The sequence below is a fragment of the Phaethon aethereus genome (assembly GCF_964289735.1).
Source record: "Phaethon aethereus genome assembly, chromosome: 12".
In the NCBI taxonomy this organism is placed as follows: Eukaryota; Metazoa; Chordata; class Aves; order Phaethontiformes; family Phaethontidae; genus Phaethon; species Phaethon aethereus.
In genome coordinates this window covers 16,219,795-16,234,905 of record NC_138588.1, presented here as the reverse complement: position 1 = coordinate 16,234,905, position 15,111 = coordinate 16,219,795, and the positions used below count along the sequence as shown (strand labels likewise).

The 15,111-nt window shown below is 39.9% G+C and overlaps 1 protein-coding gene across 1 annotated transcript in view; it reads left to right on the top strand.

Moving 5' to 3' along the window:
• The window catches only part of MYO1E (myosin IE), a gene marked incomplete at both ends in the record, with an annotated part of 91,813 nt that overhangs the window by 72,729 nt on the left and 3,973 nt on the right, over positions 1-15,111 (top strand). The window contains 7 exons of the mRNA XM_082005415.1: positions 2,509-2,623; positions 3,318-3,487; positions 3,939-4,084; positions 8,965-9,111; positions 10,465-10,622; positions 11,476-11,568; positions 13,530-13,734. Of these exons, the coding sequence (XP_081861541.1) occupies positions 2,509-2,623; positions 3,318-3,487; positions 3,939-4,084; positions 8,965-9,111; positions 10,465-10,622; positions 11,476-11,568; positions 13,530-13,734 (1,034 nt within the window). The remainder of the gene's footprint in view (positions 1-2,508; positions 2,624-3,317; positions 3,488-3,938; positions 4,085-8,964; positions 9,112-10,464; positions 10,623-11,475; positions 11,569-13,529; positions 13,735-15,111) is intronic.

Sequence of the window (15,111 nt, the reverse complement as noted above, 5' to 3'; positions counted from 1 at the left end):
TTAAGGGAAAAACTATGCTCTACTCAGCAGCATGTATTCCTTATTTATCAGAAGCAATTAGGCTTAGTTTATATAGCATACCTTGCAGTGAAGCATTAGGTGGTAACTGCAGGTAAAGCACCAAGAATCATGTCAAAATAAAAGTAGAACACTTCTATTACTATCATTTTCTTTTCCAGAAACATGCTTCTTGCTCTGCACAGCAACAGTAATTCGGGCAATGACACTGCTGTGCCCAGTCACACAGGAAGATCTCTGTTAAAGGGAAAAAGATAATACTTCTCCAAGTTGTAATAGAAATTGTGTTGTTTCTACCATAAATAGGGTCAGATAGTATCATCTCTGCTCAGGGACTTTACATTCCTCCCATCTGAGAGTCATGTTTATGTAATAAAGCACGTAGCATTCAAGATGTAAGTTATTAGAATACTTAGGTGCATGTTGGCAGAGCAGGAAATTCTAGTATAGCGTTAATCCTACTTAGCCAGTTATGAGGAAGTGTGAACTTTAACTGTCTTCCTCTGTAGCACAGGCCACGATTTATTTCCTAAGATTATTGGGGAGTTTTGTCTTACAAAGTCGGTGTGATAGCCTTGGACATTACTGGATGTCTGATATCTCTTCTTAGGACATTACAGTTGTGACTTTTAGTCCTTTCCTGATGACCTCAAGTTAATATAGGGTTGTGGTGGTTACATTCTGGTGAAGTATGTAGTCGAATTAATGCAGACAACTTAATTGCTTGTAATTACAAGGGACCAGAATTAGTAATTTAAGCAACATCCGGTCCTGTTCTAAAGCTCAATTCACGTGTCTCAGTATTAAAGACAAACATCTCTCATTACTAAAGTATTGTCTAGGGTTATATTACTTTTGAGAAAAATAATCTTTTAGACGATCAATGAAAATTCATCTTTCTACCACCAAAGAGAGCACTTGTTGTGCTTAATCAGATGAAAATTACTTGATTTGCTCAGGAGTGTGATGGGAGGCTTTATAATACATATTTTAGGAAAGAATTTATGCAGTTACTTTATTTTATAACTTATGCAGCATATTTTAACTCAGTGTTTTCATTGATAGATGAAAACATCTATCAATAGGTAGATGTCATCAGAGATTTTGCAATTGGCCTTCCTGTTAGAGAAATAAATGGTGAGTTCAGGAGAGACAGCATCAATATTGTTACTGTAACCTCAGTTACACAAGATCATGCCCCTGCTGAAGCTGTGGGCTCTGTTTGCATCAAGAGGCTCATGTCTGTGTGCTGAAACCCTATCTAGTGCTTGTGTGTTTGTGAAGAGATTTTTTTTTTTTTTTAACAACTTTGCTATAGATGGAGGGTTGCCAACTGTGAAATAAGGTTTTATGGGTGGCAGAAAGGAGGCTTCGTTATTTACATTTCCATCAAACATCTGAATACATAACTCTGTATGAGAGCCAGTGAGGTTCTGCGGAAATGGTTTGCATTAGTCAAGTTCCCTTTTTAAGATCAATATCAATAATGGTATTTTTCTAGATTTGCATTGTTTAGGGCAGCAAATTAAACAAAGGCTCCTAAAGCCCGGGTTTGCTTCTTGATATACCTTTTTTTACTAATTTTATCTCTCTTGAAAGCTAAAAGAAAAGTCCTTATGAATATTTAACACACAGTAGAGGGAAATAATAATCGACAGTCATGGCAGTGGACTGATTTAGTACTATAATTGTTAGCCAAATGCTTGTGTTTCTGATGAGGCAAGAAAATACTTAACTAAATCTAAAGTATGTAAAAGGCTATAGTGAAATATGCTGTATCGTACAATAATTACGAAGTTGTTCTAATGCATTAAGTTTGCATATGTTTTAGTGGGACCTGGGAAATTCTCAAAAAAGGGGATGCACCTTCCATTTCTGTTTTTCTGTTTTGATAAATCAGCATTTCCTCTTGAATTCTGATAACATTTTAGATCCCAAAATCTTACTATGTCATACTGAAATATAAGATCATAGTTGTTAATCCTGCAGCCAGCTGACAAACTTCACTACTGGGAAAGAATGGAGCCAATGGACGTGAGAGCATGAAAATCAGACAGGGAAGAAAGTTGCATGTGAACACAGTGCAGTATCTTATACATTGCACGGATCCCCATAGACGTTGTAACATTCTGACAAGAGAAATAGGAATTTTGGAAAATGTGAAGATGGAGGCTGGATGGATGCCCGGTGGAGAACCTTGACTTGCACCAGTGGACTCTTTCAGGGAGAATCCATATTCCCCTTCCTTCATCATTGGGTATCAAGATTAATGGGTAGACTGGTAAGAGCTAGAACCACTCAAGCATCAGAGATTTCTTCCAGAAAAGGTTACCGTAACATTCTGATCTCGGATCCCATAGTTGTGGTAGAGGCACCAGCTTGGATCTAGAGTGAAATGCACTGGAAAGTTGTCAAATGTAAAATCTGGCTTTTTTTTTTAAAAAAATGTCACGTGAAATGTTTGACCCACCCTACTGTCTCTTTGTACAGCTATTTTTGTTAGAAGAGATGAGAGAGAGGAAATACGATGGGTATGCCAGGGCCATCCAGAAGGCATGGAGGAAGTATGTGGCCAGGAAAAAATATGTACAGATGAGAGAAGAAGGTAGGTCACAACTTCTGATGACAGATACTTCACACATGGTTCCAGGAACAGAAAGAGTGCCACAAGAGATGAAGGAACTGTTCTCGTTCTCTGTAGAGCAAACCATTGCATTCCAGATGACTGTCTGGGAATGACTGCATATTGTTGGACCCCTAAGGTACCACTGATGAGGTGGGCTGCTCTGCATACATGGACTTCTTGGACTACCCAGTGTTCTGCTCTCAAAACAAAGCCCGACTGAGCAGGACAGAGATCAGGGATGCTCCACAGGAAGTGAAAAAGGAAGAGCTTCCTACATTTATACAGGACCTAGGTGGTCTGTAGATGATAGAAATCAATCCAAGGACTAATGCCTAAGGTTGCTTGTGTGACCTGGGTTATGTGATGACCAACATTCTGGGTTTGGAAGAGTTAATCTTTAACTTCCAGCAAGGAGTGAGAAATTCCTTAGTTCCAGAATTGCTCCCAATTTATCAGAACTGTTGAGCTTGCCATCAGTGTATTTCATTAGGAATAGATTTAATAATCACATGAATCCTTACGTAAAGGATTAGTAGCAGTGCTTCACTGTTTTTTCCATGTTAGAAGCAATTTCTTTCCAAAAAGTTCTCCTTGAAACAGTTAGCTCTTTCAGATCAGGAGTTCAGAAAACTAAGTAAATGCTATTAATCAATGTTTATTTTCGGTATTTAAGCATCAGATTTATTGCTGAACAAGAAAGAGAGAAGACGGAACAGCATTAACAGGAATTTTGTGGGAGATTACATAGGCATGGAGGACCATCCAGAGCTGCGCCAATTTGTGGGCAAACGGGAGAAGATTGATTTTGCAGACACCGTAACTAAATATGACAGGCGGTTTAAGGTAGGTTTAAGAGTAACATGTGCTAATGATTAGTTCTGTCAGGGAGTTACAGATGTCTTTACTATCCTTTAACAGAAACTCCACCGTGTTAGTGTCATAGTGTCTGGGATACCAACTTGAAAAATGTGTCTTTGACCTAAAAGATGCATAGGGAAGCAGTTACACCCTCGTAATCGGAACATTGCCATTGTCAAACTTACTGTCCCAGGATGAAGGCTTTATGGAATTTACTGGGCAGAAAGCTACATTAGTTGGGAAATGGGAAACAAAGCTACTTTCCTGTCCTGTGCAATCTGACTCTGAGGTCATGTGATTAATTGCATCAGGTTATTTTTTCACTTGAACCAAAGACAACAGTATTGCCCTAATCACAGTACATTGTATCTCTGGAACAGCATCACATTAGTGATCTCCACCTAGGTATGTATTTTCAGACAATTTTGTATTTCAGAGCGTGAAGCGGGATCTTGTCCTCACTCCAAAGTGCATATACCTGATTGGGCGTGAAAAGATAAAGCAGGGTCCAGAGAAGGGCCAAGTGAAGGAAGTCTTAAAGCGAAGGATGGAAGTGGAGAGAATTCTTTCTGTTTCTCTAAGGTCAGTACCTTGAAAATATCTTCCCATTGACGTAGAAATTTGTGTAGGGCAGGGGGAAAATAAGTTGGTTGGTGAAGGGTGAATTTCTTAAGCTGTATTAATTGAATCTTGTAAACAAAGCAAGCTGAAGCCTTATATTCACTCCCAGCCCTAATAAGTGCATTATAGCAATAGATGATTGTGTTTGTAGCCAGCACGCAAACGTTTACGCATGTATCCACATGCACAAGCAGGTTCCATTAAGTTTTGGCTCAAGCTTGTTTCCCAGAAATAATTCTTACTTATAGAACTGCACCTTGTACATGTCCACTGCTTCCTGAAGGGGTGATCTCCCTCTGGTGACCTACTAAAACCTTTATTTCTAGTTGGGTATCACTTCTGTTGACTGAATGTCAAGCCAATCCCAGACTGCAGGACATACCCGAGATGTCCACACAGAGCTGAGAAACCCAGTTACGTGAGCAAAACCAGTAAGAAATTGCCCACAAGACCAGTGGATTTTTGCCTAAAACATTTCATCCCTTTAAAGATGAGTGAACAAAGTCTCTGGATACCTCTGCATTTGTTAATTGCAGTTTACCAGAGGTGGTAGCTGAGTGTAATTTAATACAAAAGAATACCGATCCAGGGCCACAAGCATACTTTAAATACTGAAATAAATTACTATTTTAGCAGAATACGAGTTACACTTGAGTACTGTGTAGCAATAGCTACTGCAAAGGGGGTTTTTTAGTATATGCTTATAAAACATTCCCATTAGCATAGCCAGAAATCTTCTCACAGGCATTATCCAGTACTTAAAACCACCAGATTTCACATTTTAGCAGAATTCTTCACAGCCATTTCAAGATTAGGGAAAGGTACCATTTTCAAAACCTGTGGTTTATTCATCATACATCTTTATACATTGCAACAAAGCAACTGGAGTAGATCTAGGCTAAAGATGAGAGTGGAACCTGTCTTTTAGTGCTCCAAGTTTGGACTGTGTGCTGTGCAAACCTTGAACAGATTGCAGCCAGACGCTAGAATTGGGCCAGTAGCATTCCAAAGGCGTAGTCACGTTGAGTCAGCTAAAAGGATGGCTGCCTGCCAAGTTAGTGAAAGCTGTTACACTCTGCTCACATGTAAATAACAGTTCCACAGAACTTTCTGAAGCAAATGCAAATGTGCTTAGTTCCAAGGAAATACGTATGTTACATTATGTCTAATAACGTTTTGAACTTAGCTGATGGATTTTATTTTCTTGTAAAAAACATTGGGGATTGTATATGCTAAAAGTAGATTCAGAATTACAAGCTATCAAACTGTCCAGGTACTCTTCCAAAACCAAACCCTAAAGAACCTGTGGGTGCAAGAGGGCTTTCCCCTGTTACCGTGTTAGTATGGCCTGAGTTCAAAATGGGTCTTAATCAAGGGACCTCTTACCTCTGTATTGAGGCGGCTCAGTACTAATACAATGCTCTGGCTGCAGAGGCTGTAAAAGTTACTGCTTCTTTCAAATCTGAGGTAATCTTGTCTCAGTAACAAGAGTTAGTGCTTTTAATATTTAACAGTCTCCAAGTAGTAAAACTGGAGTGTAGCCTTTTTGTAGTACATGTATTACCTACTATGTGTTGTAGGGGGGAGGGCAGGACACACACACACAAAAAAAAAACCACCAACAAAAAAACAAACAACAAAAGAGTTTTTCAGACGTCAGGCTCAAAGGAAAAAATGTGTTAGCTTAAATTTGCATTCTCTCATGTGTTTTCAAAATTGTCCCTATAGTTTAGATTTTCTACGCCTCTAAGATAATTGATTTCTGACTAGTTTTTGAAGTGAATCTCAAACCTCTGCACAGAAAGAAAATGATTGCAATACCATTGTTCATGGGCTTATCCAGAATGGATTTAACTCTTATTTCTGTATTGCAGTCTCAAAGTTTTACAAGTTTCAATTCTTACTTGTTCTATTTTTCATGCACTATTAAATTTTAACTAAAACGATACAAAATGAAAGATGTGGAAGGGGGAGAGAGAATAACTGGATTCTTGCATTGCTATCTAAACAATATCTCAAGAAACCTGTGTGCAATACTTATACACAATAAAGGCAGAATAATCAGCACTATTGACATATATTAACAGCAATTAACGCTGCATAACAATTTAACTTACTAAAGGAGTTGCAATTTAAAGTACAAATGCCCAACTTGGAATTTGTTCAGGGCCCTGAGAATGACAACCCATCCTTTCATGGAAATGTTACTGTGTTTTTAGTAACAATAAATAACCAAGCGTCATAATTTATCTGATAAGGAGTGACACAGGACATCTTAACAGTATTGTGAAGTCAGACTCTGCCAAATGAGCAAAAATAGGACCACTGGTTGGATAATATTTACTGTAGGTCTTGGGCTTTTCTTACACATCTCATTCAGACCCTTGCTGAGGCTCTAGATTTGCTTGATGATAGGAAAGGAGGTCATGTTCTTACTCTCTTTTTATAGATTTCTTATGGCTATTTTGGTACCAATTAGGTAAGTTTTAGTTTCACACACCCGTTTCCAAACTATGGGAAAGATTTCAGAATTTGAAAGGAGGTTATGGAGTGCACAGGTGGTAGGTAGATTTTTAGAAAAACGGGCAGTGGCAAGACTCATCCTTTACCTAATGTCTCAGGCGGGTTAGAATTGTATTTTCATACCTGACAGTCAAGAGCACCTCTAGCAGTCCTATGAAGCTATTTTTAATTCTGCGTAAAAAGGTACTCACAGTGTGGAGAGGCAGTCATGGTCTCCAGATGAAAAGTGAGGATCAGAAAGCTAGGCCTGCTTCCCCCTTCCAGATTTATAGAGTCAGCAATCGGGCAAACTGGCTGGGAGAGGAAAAGGGAGGAGCATGCTCAGAGTGGAAAGCTGTTGATTGCTAGGTAATTAGGATCAGAAAACAGTGATGAGGGCAAATAGATCTAATTTTGTCTCCGATAGAAGGTGGAGGCTTTTTCTTCGAGCTGAATGTTCTTTCAGTTCCTTATGTGCTATAATTAGTTTACTTTTGGAGTTACTCTAAGATGTTGAAGCAATGCATAGATTTAGGTGAGCTGTCAGCACCTTTTTTGGTGTGATGTATTGCTATGCAAACCATTGAAAGAAGCTGTTTCTTAGTGATAGGTATGTAACTTTGGCTAGCCCTTTACCTGGCTGCCAAAGCCACCTGCCTGGTTTTCCACAGCCTTAACCACTGCAGTGCAGATGTTCACGCTTCAGAGTTACATATACTGTTAGAAAAAACAGTGAAAACTCGTAATGAATGTTAATTCTAAATCCAACAGGATTTCAAAAGTCCATTTCTCCAGAGAGAAATGCAAACTAAGACTGCCTTTTTCACTTAGTAGGTGGTATCTAATGTATTGACATAAATTGCTGTTATAAAATAGTATTTTCTGATATTAGTAATAGCAGCAGAAGGTTGACCAACAACATTGACAAAAGAGCAGAGAAGCTTTGGCTTCAGCCTCCCTGCAGCAGACTAAACCGCCATCAAAAGGAGCCACGCGTTTTCTGCTAGGAATACTTACCAATATCTAACCAATGCTCCTTGCCTTCATTGGTTGTGCGCCATTTTGTGAAACAGCATGCTGGCGATGTGGTAGTTGTTTTGTGATAAGTTTAAGCAATTCTCAGCTCTGCGCAGCTGTCAAAAGTCCTGCGCTGTTGCTTCTCCCTGCCACACATTTTCCTACACTAGCTAGCACTCAGGCTGCTGCATGGCGATATGGATAAGTATGGGAAGCAGAAAATCAATCTATCTACCAGGAGAGGGTGGGGATGGATTCTAGCACAAGGGAAGGAACAGAAATGTGCATAAACAAAAAGGGTGGCGGGCAGAGGGAAGGCTGCCCTTTCTGACAGCACAGCAATGTTAACTTGATCTAAACTGGTTATGAAATCACACATGAAATTAGAGGTTTCTTGTCACTTCTAAAATCCAATGCCAATGTGGGTACCTGCTTCAAAATACAATTAGTTTACTGTGGGATCAGCAGATGGAACCAGCATCCTATGGTTGCTTAGATGCTATTCAAGTCAGGAAGTAAGGAGGGACCCATGGCCTCCATTTTCAGGTCTTACAGTTTTGTTTGGAAAGCTTTGTTTCTACCTCTTTGCAGAGAAGACGCAGAAGCAGATAGGCACCAACGTAGCTACAGCTAGGAAGTATGCCAGCATGCTGTTACAAGGAAAAACAATACGCATACAAACAAATTACAAGCGTGCTGGAACAATGGTAATCCTGGCTAGGACACAACAGAACTGTGTTTACTGTGGGCATGCTGGAAGAGCAGAAGTCAAATTACTGGCAAATTACTGATGTGGGTATCTTTTCCTGTGAAGTGGTTTGCAGCATCTTCAGCAGGTGTAAATAGGAGTTGATCTAAAGGTGGCAATGGATCCTGACGTGTGTTTTTTACTGTGCCAAACCAGTCCAAGCTAAAGCCAATGGAAAGTTGAAAGCTTTCATTCCAAACTAGCTTGCTTTGTGTTTCAGTCTTACTTCAGTAACCATCAAGTTTCCAACTCACCTTTAATCACAAGTTTTGCCATTACTGGAGATGGACTTTAATTGTACCTTTAATAGCACATGTTCTTTTGATAACAGTGACTACTGTAAAATGATGAAGTAGTATTCCTGTCTCAAAAAAAATTGTTTCAGGAGTTGATAATGGAATATATGAAAAAAACCCAAGCCTGCTCTCAGAAAGCAAGACTCTCTAATTAATGCTGCTTGGACTTTATGTTTTTAAAAATTAACCATGAGCACTCTGCAACTGTGACTATAATGCTGGCTGTATTTTCTGATGAAATTTTAATCTGAATGGCATATGCTGCGATTTCTTTTCAGCACAATGCAGGATGACGTTTTCATTCTACATGAACAGGAATATGATAGTTTGCTCGAGTCAGTCTTCAAAACGGAGTTTTTAAGCCTCTTATCAAAACGATACGAAGAGAAAACACAAAGAAAACTACCTCTGAAATTTAGCAACACGTGAGTTACGGTTTTTTCAGTGGGCTTTTAAGAATACATTATCTTTGTTCTTGCTGCCAAGGCAGGTAAGTGAGTGCAAGAGGCAGCACAGTGTAAAAATCTATATGTGCAAGGAGACCAGGCTTTCTGATTAGCTCATCAGAGTAATAGGTTAGGATGGTACCTGGGCCGTCTGCCACTTTCTACTGTGCACATGCATAGAAAAGTTGCCTTCATTTTACTGAACATGGGATCCGGCTCAAAGGCTCTGCAGCTTTCTGCTTCAGTGCAGCCCTGTGCCGGCAGAGCTGTGACCCTACAGCAAGGGCCAGGCCAGTCATTGCACAATGAATGTGCAACCGTAGTGCAAGCTCTTCATCTCTGTGCTGGCTGCTGCTTCCCGTCATGAGAAGGGAGCATCCTCTTCCTACTCCCTTAACCGTGACGTAGGAGTAGAAAAATCATGAAGAAGAGTTTGAAACACAATTCTGGAGACATAAGGTAACAATCTGAAATTCTGGTTTGCTATAGGAACAGAGAACTGCAGGGTGAGAGGGTAATTTCAAAGGAGCCTCATTAAGTAAATGATATTGGGAACATGTTTTAGAAACAAGCCTGAAAAGCCTAGAGCATGTTTGATCTGCACTTTAGCTCTAAGGACATGCTGGAAACTATCCCCACAACATGTGCTTTTGTTAATATGCCTACCTTTTAAGCTGATTAGCAACAACAGGCCCTGGCTTTGTATGTTTATTTCATTCCCTTCAAAAAAGTGGAAGAACTATAAAAGGTAACAGGAGATTATTATCACACACGGGTGCATGGAAAAAAAATTTGAATTGGAAAGACTGAAGTATATGTATGCAAAAAGGTTTACTCCCAGAACATGCACAAGGCCCACTCCTAAAGCATATATTGGCATATACATGCCAATGTATATACATATATATACACATCTAATGTATACATACATCTAATGGTAGATACAGAAGAACGTTTAGGAACAGAGCCCTCTAGCTTGCTCCAGGAGAGTCTGCTGCAGAGGCAGTGATGTTTGATGGCAGATAAGATCTCTTACTCAGACCTTTGCACATTTTTCCTCAAAGCTCACTGTACTGTCCATCCTGTTAAACTTCCTTTGAGTAGCTCTACCAGGAAAGTTGAAATATCAGTTAAGAACAGCATTTTAAAAAGCATGAGAGAGAGATTTAATCAGGTGGCTTATGTCAGCTAAGTCACCTGGGGAATACAGATTCTCAGTCTAAGCTTCTCTTATTTCTATTTCTAAGTTATCTGCTGTGAAGTGATACTGTCCTGATTTGACATGGAAATGCTTCCTGCTTTTTTGGTTATGTGTTCATGTGCTTCTATTAGACTTGAAGTGAAGCTGAAAAAGGAGAGCTGGGGGCCCTGGAGTAGTGCTGGTTCTCGACAAGTGCAATTCATGCAAGGCCAAGGAGATATAGCTATTCTCAAGCCAAGTAATAAAGTGCTGCAGATCAGCATCGGACCAGGGCTACCAAAGAATTCCCGTAAGTATGAGTTTCCTTTAGAAATTAATTGAGTGGTTTAGAAATTTAGAGAATGGATGACTCCTCCTCTCCTTGCTTGCCTCTAGCCTCAGCATGCTCTTTATTATTTCTCTGTAACAAATCCAAATTATAGATCCTAATGATACAGCAGAATTCCCTGCTGCTGCTCTATGGTCATGCTGGCATTTTGTTAACTTTCACTTTGTTACTGTCACTGTATACCAGCTGTTTCTGAAATGTCTGAAATTCTTTGCCCTGCAGCAAAAGACATGAGGGCATTTATCACGTGACAGTACAAATGGCACAATTAGCCAAGCATTTTGGGAAAGAGTCTTTCACTCTGCTCTGAGCTCCTGCAGTTCCTACAGTCTGGCTGATGAAGAAAGGTCTGCATCAGGACAGGACAGGTTGCAATATGAGGAAAGGTAACCTCTGTACATCACCAAAGATTGAGCTGCAAATATACCACCCTTTCGGGCTTCGTGTCCTACCACCTTCTCATACTAATTGTTGATCAGAAACAGTATAGTCAAAATGACTACTGTGCCAGCTGTCCACAGTTTATAAACAAGTTCATAAAGCTAACAGTCTTTTGGGCCTCATTTACTGTAGTCTTGAGACAGCTTTACTTTATATCCTGTGGCTGAACTGGATCACAAAAAGGAGAATATGCCCAAGTCATCCATGTTGCACCTAAAGCATTAACACAACCGGCCCAACACTGTAGGAGTCAGATTCATTATTCCCAAAGAGCAGCTCTTTCTGATCACAGAAGAGGGGTCTGGCAGCCAGGAGGACTTAGCTAATTAATGTCATTGTGAAAGGGTAACAAAATATTGCTGGTTTCTTTTAGGTCCTACTAGACGGAACCTTACCCAAAGTAGAGGGTATTCCAACAGGTCTCAAAGTCAGACTTACCCTATGAGAGCCGCACCGCCGCCTCCTGGTAAGTCCGCTTAGCCTCAGGCAAAACCAAAATTCCATATTCCAGCTTTCACTTTACTCTTGTCATCTGGTAATTTTTACCCATTAAAAAAATCATAGTAAAGGTTTCAAATCCTCTTCAAAAGATCCTGTCTGGAAAACATACATTGTAGGCATTTTATGAAGTGTACTGTTGGAGTCTGCAGCCAGCCGAACTGGTATTCCAGAGATAGCCTGGTTGTCGTGGATGCCATCACGTTCAGCCACTTAGTAGTTGCAAAACACTGAATCTAAAACAAACCCCGTAGCCTTTTCCACTTTCCTTTCTAGGGTAAACACTATATGCTTAGCAAGCCATAGACAGTGCTTTGCAATGAAACTGCTTTCAGTGCCAATAAACAATAGAAGGCAATTTATGTCTCATTGTCCTACCCTGTTGAGTAACAACTTTTTGTGTACACTGAATGCTGAGGCATATCAACTGTGCCAGTAAGCCAGCATGGCTTTTTCAGCATGGGAGTTGATGTCATTAGGGTGTTTCACTTCTGCCCTTCGGAGATACAATTAATCTAGCCTGCAAACTCAGAGAGAACAATATTCCATTGACCCAACACTTCCCAAGTACTTTTATTACTTGCACTCCCAGAGTTTTTCGTTTTTTTTGTTTTGTTTTAAACAAAGGGTTCTCTTTCAGTTGGCTGCTGTTTATTGAGAAGCACAATGCTAATGGTATAAGTTGGGTGTGCAACCGGTCTTGGTCACCAAGTTAACTAGACGATTCCCAATCGTAGTGAAACCTCATAGCCGTATGAATCCAACCAAGACCACACGATCTGCAAGAACTGCTTGTAGTAAAGTAGGAAATTACTGTAGTTAAAGGAGTTGACCTGTCTGCAAACACAGATAGTAAATATATTTATACAGGATGAGTTAAAGCAAGGAAAGTCTATTTTAGTAAACAGACCCTCATTTATAGAACCATGAAGTATGTGCCATACTAGCTTGGGTCCCAAAGTGAGCTTTATGTACCAGTTTTTGACTACTTAAGCCCTATCACCGTATCAAGAGAATATCAGAAGCACAGACCAGCTGTTGAATGCTGTACATCTTTTCCAAGTGTCACAATTATGACTTCTCCACTCTATTAATTCTGCTAATTTTCAACAGGCCTAATCACAAGGCAAAAAGGAAAGGATCACCCACAGCATTAACCACTCTGATTTTTAATATAAGCATAGCTCCCATTTTATTCAGTGGGGGTTTTAGGAATACAAAGCATGCAGAATTGAGCTCCTTAGGCCCTGATCCTGCAAGTAGCTCAGACACAGGTCAGTTTGTTTTAAATTCAAGTTAGAGGCATAATTATTTAAAGGCATTTACCCTTGTCATCACCTAGAAAATTCAAACTCCTTTTGAGCTATCAAAGTAGCAACAAGGCTTTTTTTTAAAAAAAAAGGAAACAAACAAAACCACAAAAAAAGCCTTTGCTTTTTAATATAGGCAAATATTTATAGCAACTTAACTTAAAAAACAGTCTACCCCAGTGTTCAAGGGAATTGGGTGGAGTTTGAACTTTAAAAGAAGGAGAGACCCCCAGCAATTTTAGCTAGCTTTAGATCAATCAACCCTTACCTGGATAAAATTTTATGCCATGTTTTAGATGGAGGTGTGGTGGTTACATGCTAGCTAACGTTAATAAGGTTGAATTCAGCCGAGAGCTGATCCTCTTGCTTGATTGTAATGTTCAATGCACCCGTCTCAAACTTGAGCACAAGTCCATGAAGATGTGAACCCAAAAATCAATAACCAGCAGAGCTGAAACTGTGTATAAATGACACTTTAACATTTCAACATTATTGTGTTTTCAAGTTCCTTGGCAGCCAAGTCTCACTGACAGCTGAGTCATCAACACCAGGAAAAGTTTACCTTTATATACCAAGTTATAGCTTGGATTGGGTGTGTTCACACTTTATTTCCTTCTAGGCCAGCAGCAAAATGGAGTAATAAATCCCCCACAGTTTGTCCCACTTCCCCATGTCCCAGGAAATCAACGGGCCAATCAGAAAAACCTGTATACAAATATGACACGACCAACTTTACCACAGCAACTGTCAGGAGGATCAGGAAAGATTTCGCAGCAACCAGAAAGCTTGGATTTCCTGAAAGTACCTGACCAAGGAGCAGCTGGGTAAGAGTCACATTCACTCGGAGAAAAAAAAGTTGTCAGTTTTTGTAAATAGCTTCACACACTCCAGGATTGCTAAACTTATATTGTGTACATAGCTGACCAGATTGTGCTACTGAGCTGTACTCAAAGCTGTCATCATCCTCCATAGGAATTTCATAAGACCTATTCCGTCGCAGGCCTCTAGGAATGAAGGTGAACCAGTTTTAGTTTAAGATCTTAAATTTGCGTGCTACCTTCTACTTAAGGTTATTAAGACGCTTGGCAGCGTTTAACTAGGCCTTGTTTCCTTTCTGGTTTACAGATCATCAACAGCAGATGTGCTATTTTATGGCAACTGTCATGACCACAAATCCTGGCTAATAGTCCTTCTGTTTCAGCTTTGACTCCCTGCCTCATATACCAGACTTGTACATCTTTTTAGGAGGAAGGCTTGGCAGCGTGACATTCGAGATTATTTCAGCATTGTTTGGAGTTGGAAGCTGCAGCCTTCCAGAATATGTTGCTATGACAATCCCACAAGATTTGGGGGTGGGCATGTCTTACTGTTGTAACTAGGTATTTCCCAGTAGCCAAGACCCAAAAGCATCAAAACACTCACCAGAAGTAGCAGGAGGATGGAACTGAGAAAGCAGGGACTTAACAGAGGGAAGCAGAACAAGTTGTTCTCAACTCTGAAACCAGTTGCTCCAGATCTTGACTGAAAATCCAGAAGCAGGCAAAAAACTGTGGAGTCATGAACACAGAAGTCTTCTGTGAAGTATTTATAGGACCTTACTGCTCCAGAATGTTAAAGGCCTTACAAAATTTTAAGTTTTTCTTCAACTCAGCCCTTATATTCCACTCTCTTGTAGAACATTAGTGGAGCTTTAGTATAGTGGGAATTTGAGTGCCACTTAACTGTCAAAGACTTCTGCCTATTCAGCAATTGCAGGGGAAAAAAAAATAATCTGGTTTTGAATAAGTAGTTTTTGTTTCTCCTTGATGATGACTTCCTCCTTCGCTTACCACAACAGCTAGAGCACCATAGATCCCCTGAAGGTGATGTAAAAGTTTGAAATAAAACCAGAGACGCTGCTGTAGTAAGAGTTTTGGCTAAGAAAGTGACCAAGTATTTCAAAGTCTCCCACAATCCCGTTCTGATGTTGCATTCTTTCACCCTTAACATACGTAGTCCACTGTAGTAACGCAGCAGTGACATGCCACATCCAAGGATTTTTCTTGTTATTCACTTACTTACCACTTAAGCAGTCATAATATTTTTACTGAGCTGTCAATTGTGACCCGAGCTCCCAGGCCTGACAGCACATCATTTTGCCAAATATGGAAGAGCTTGTACTTGGGGTAATCTGAGAGGAAATCAAGATTAAGTCAAACTTT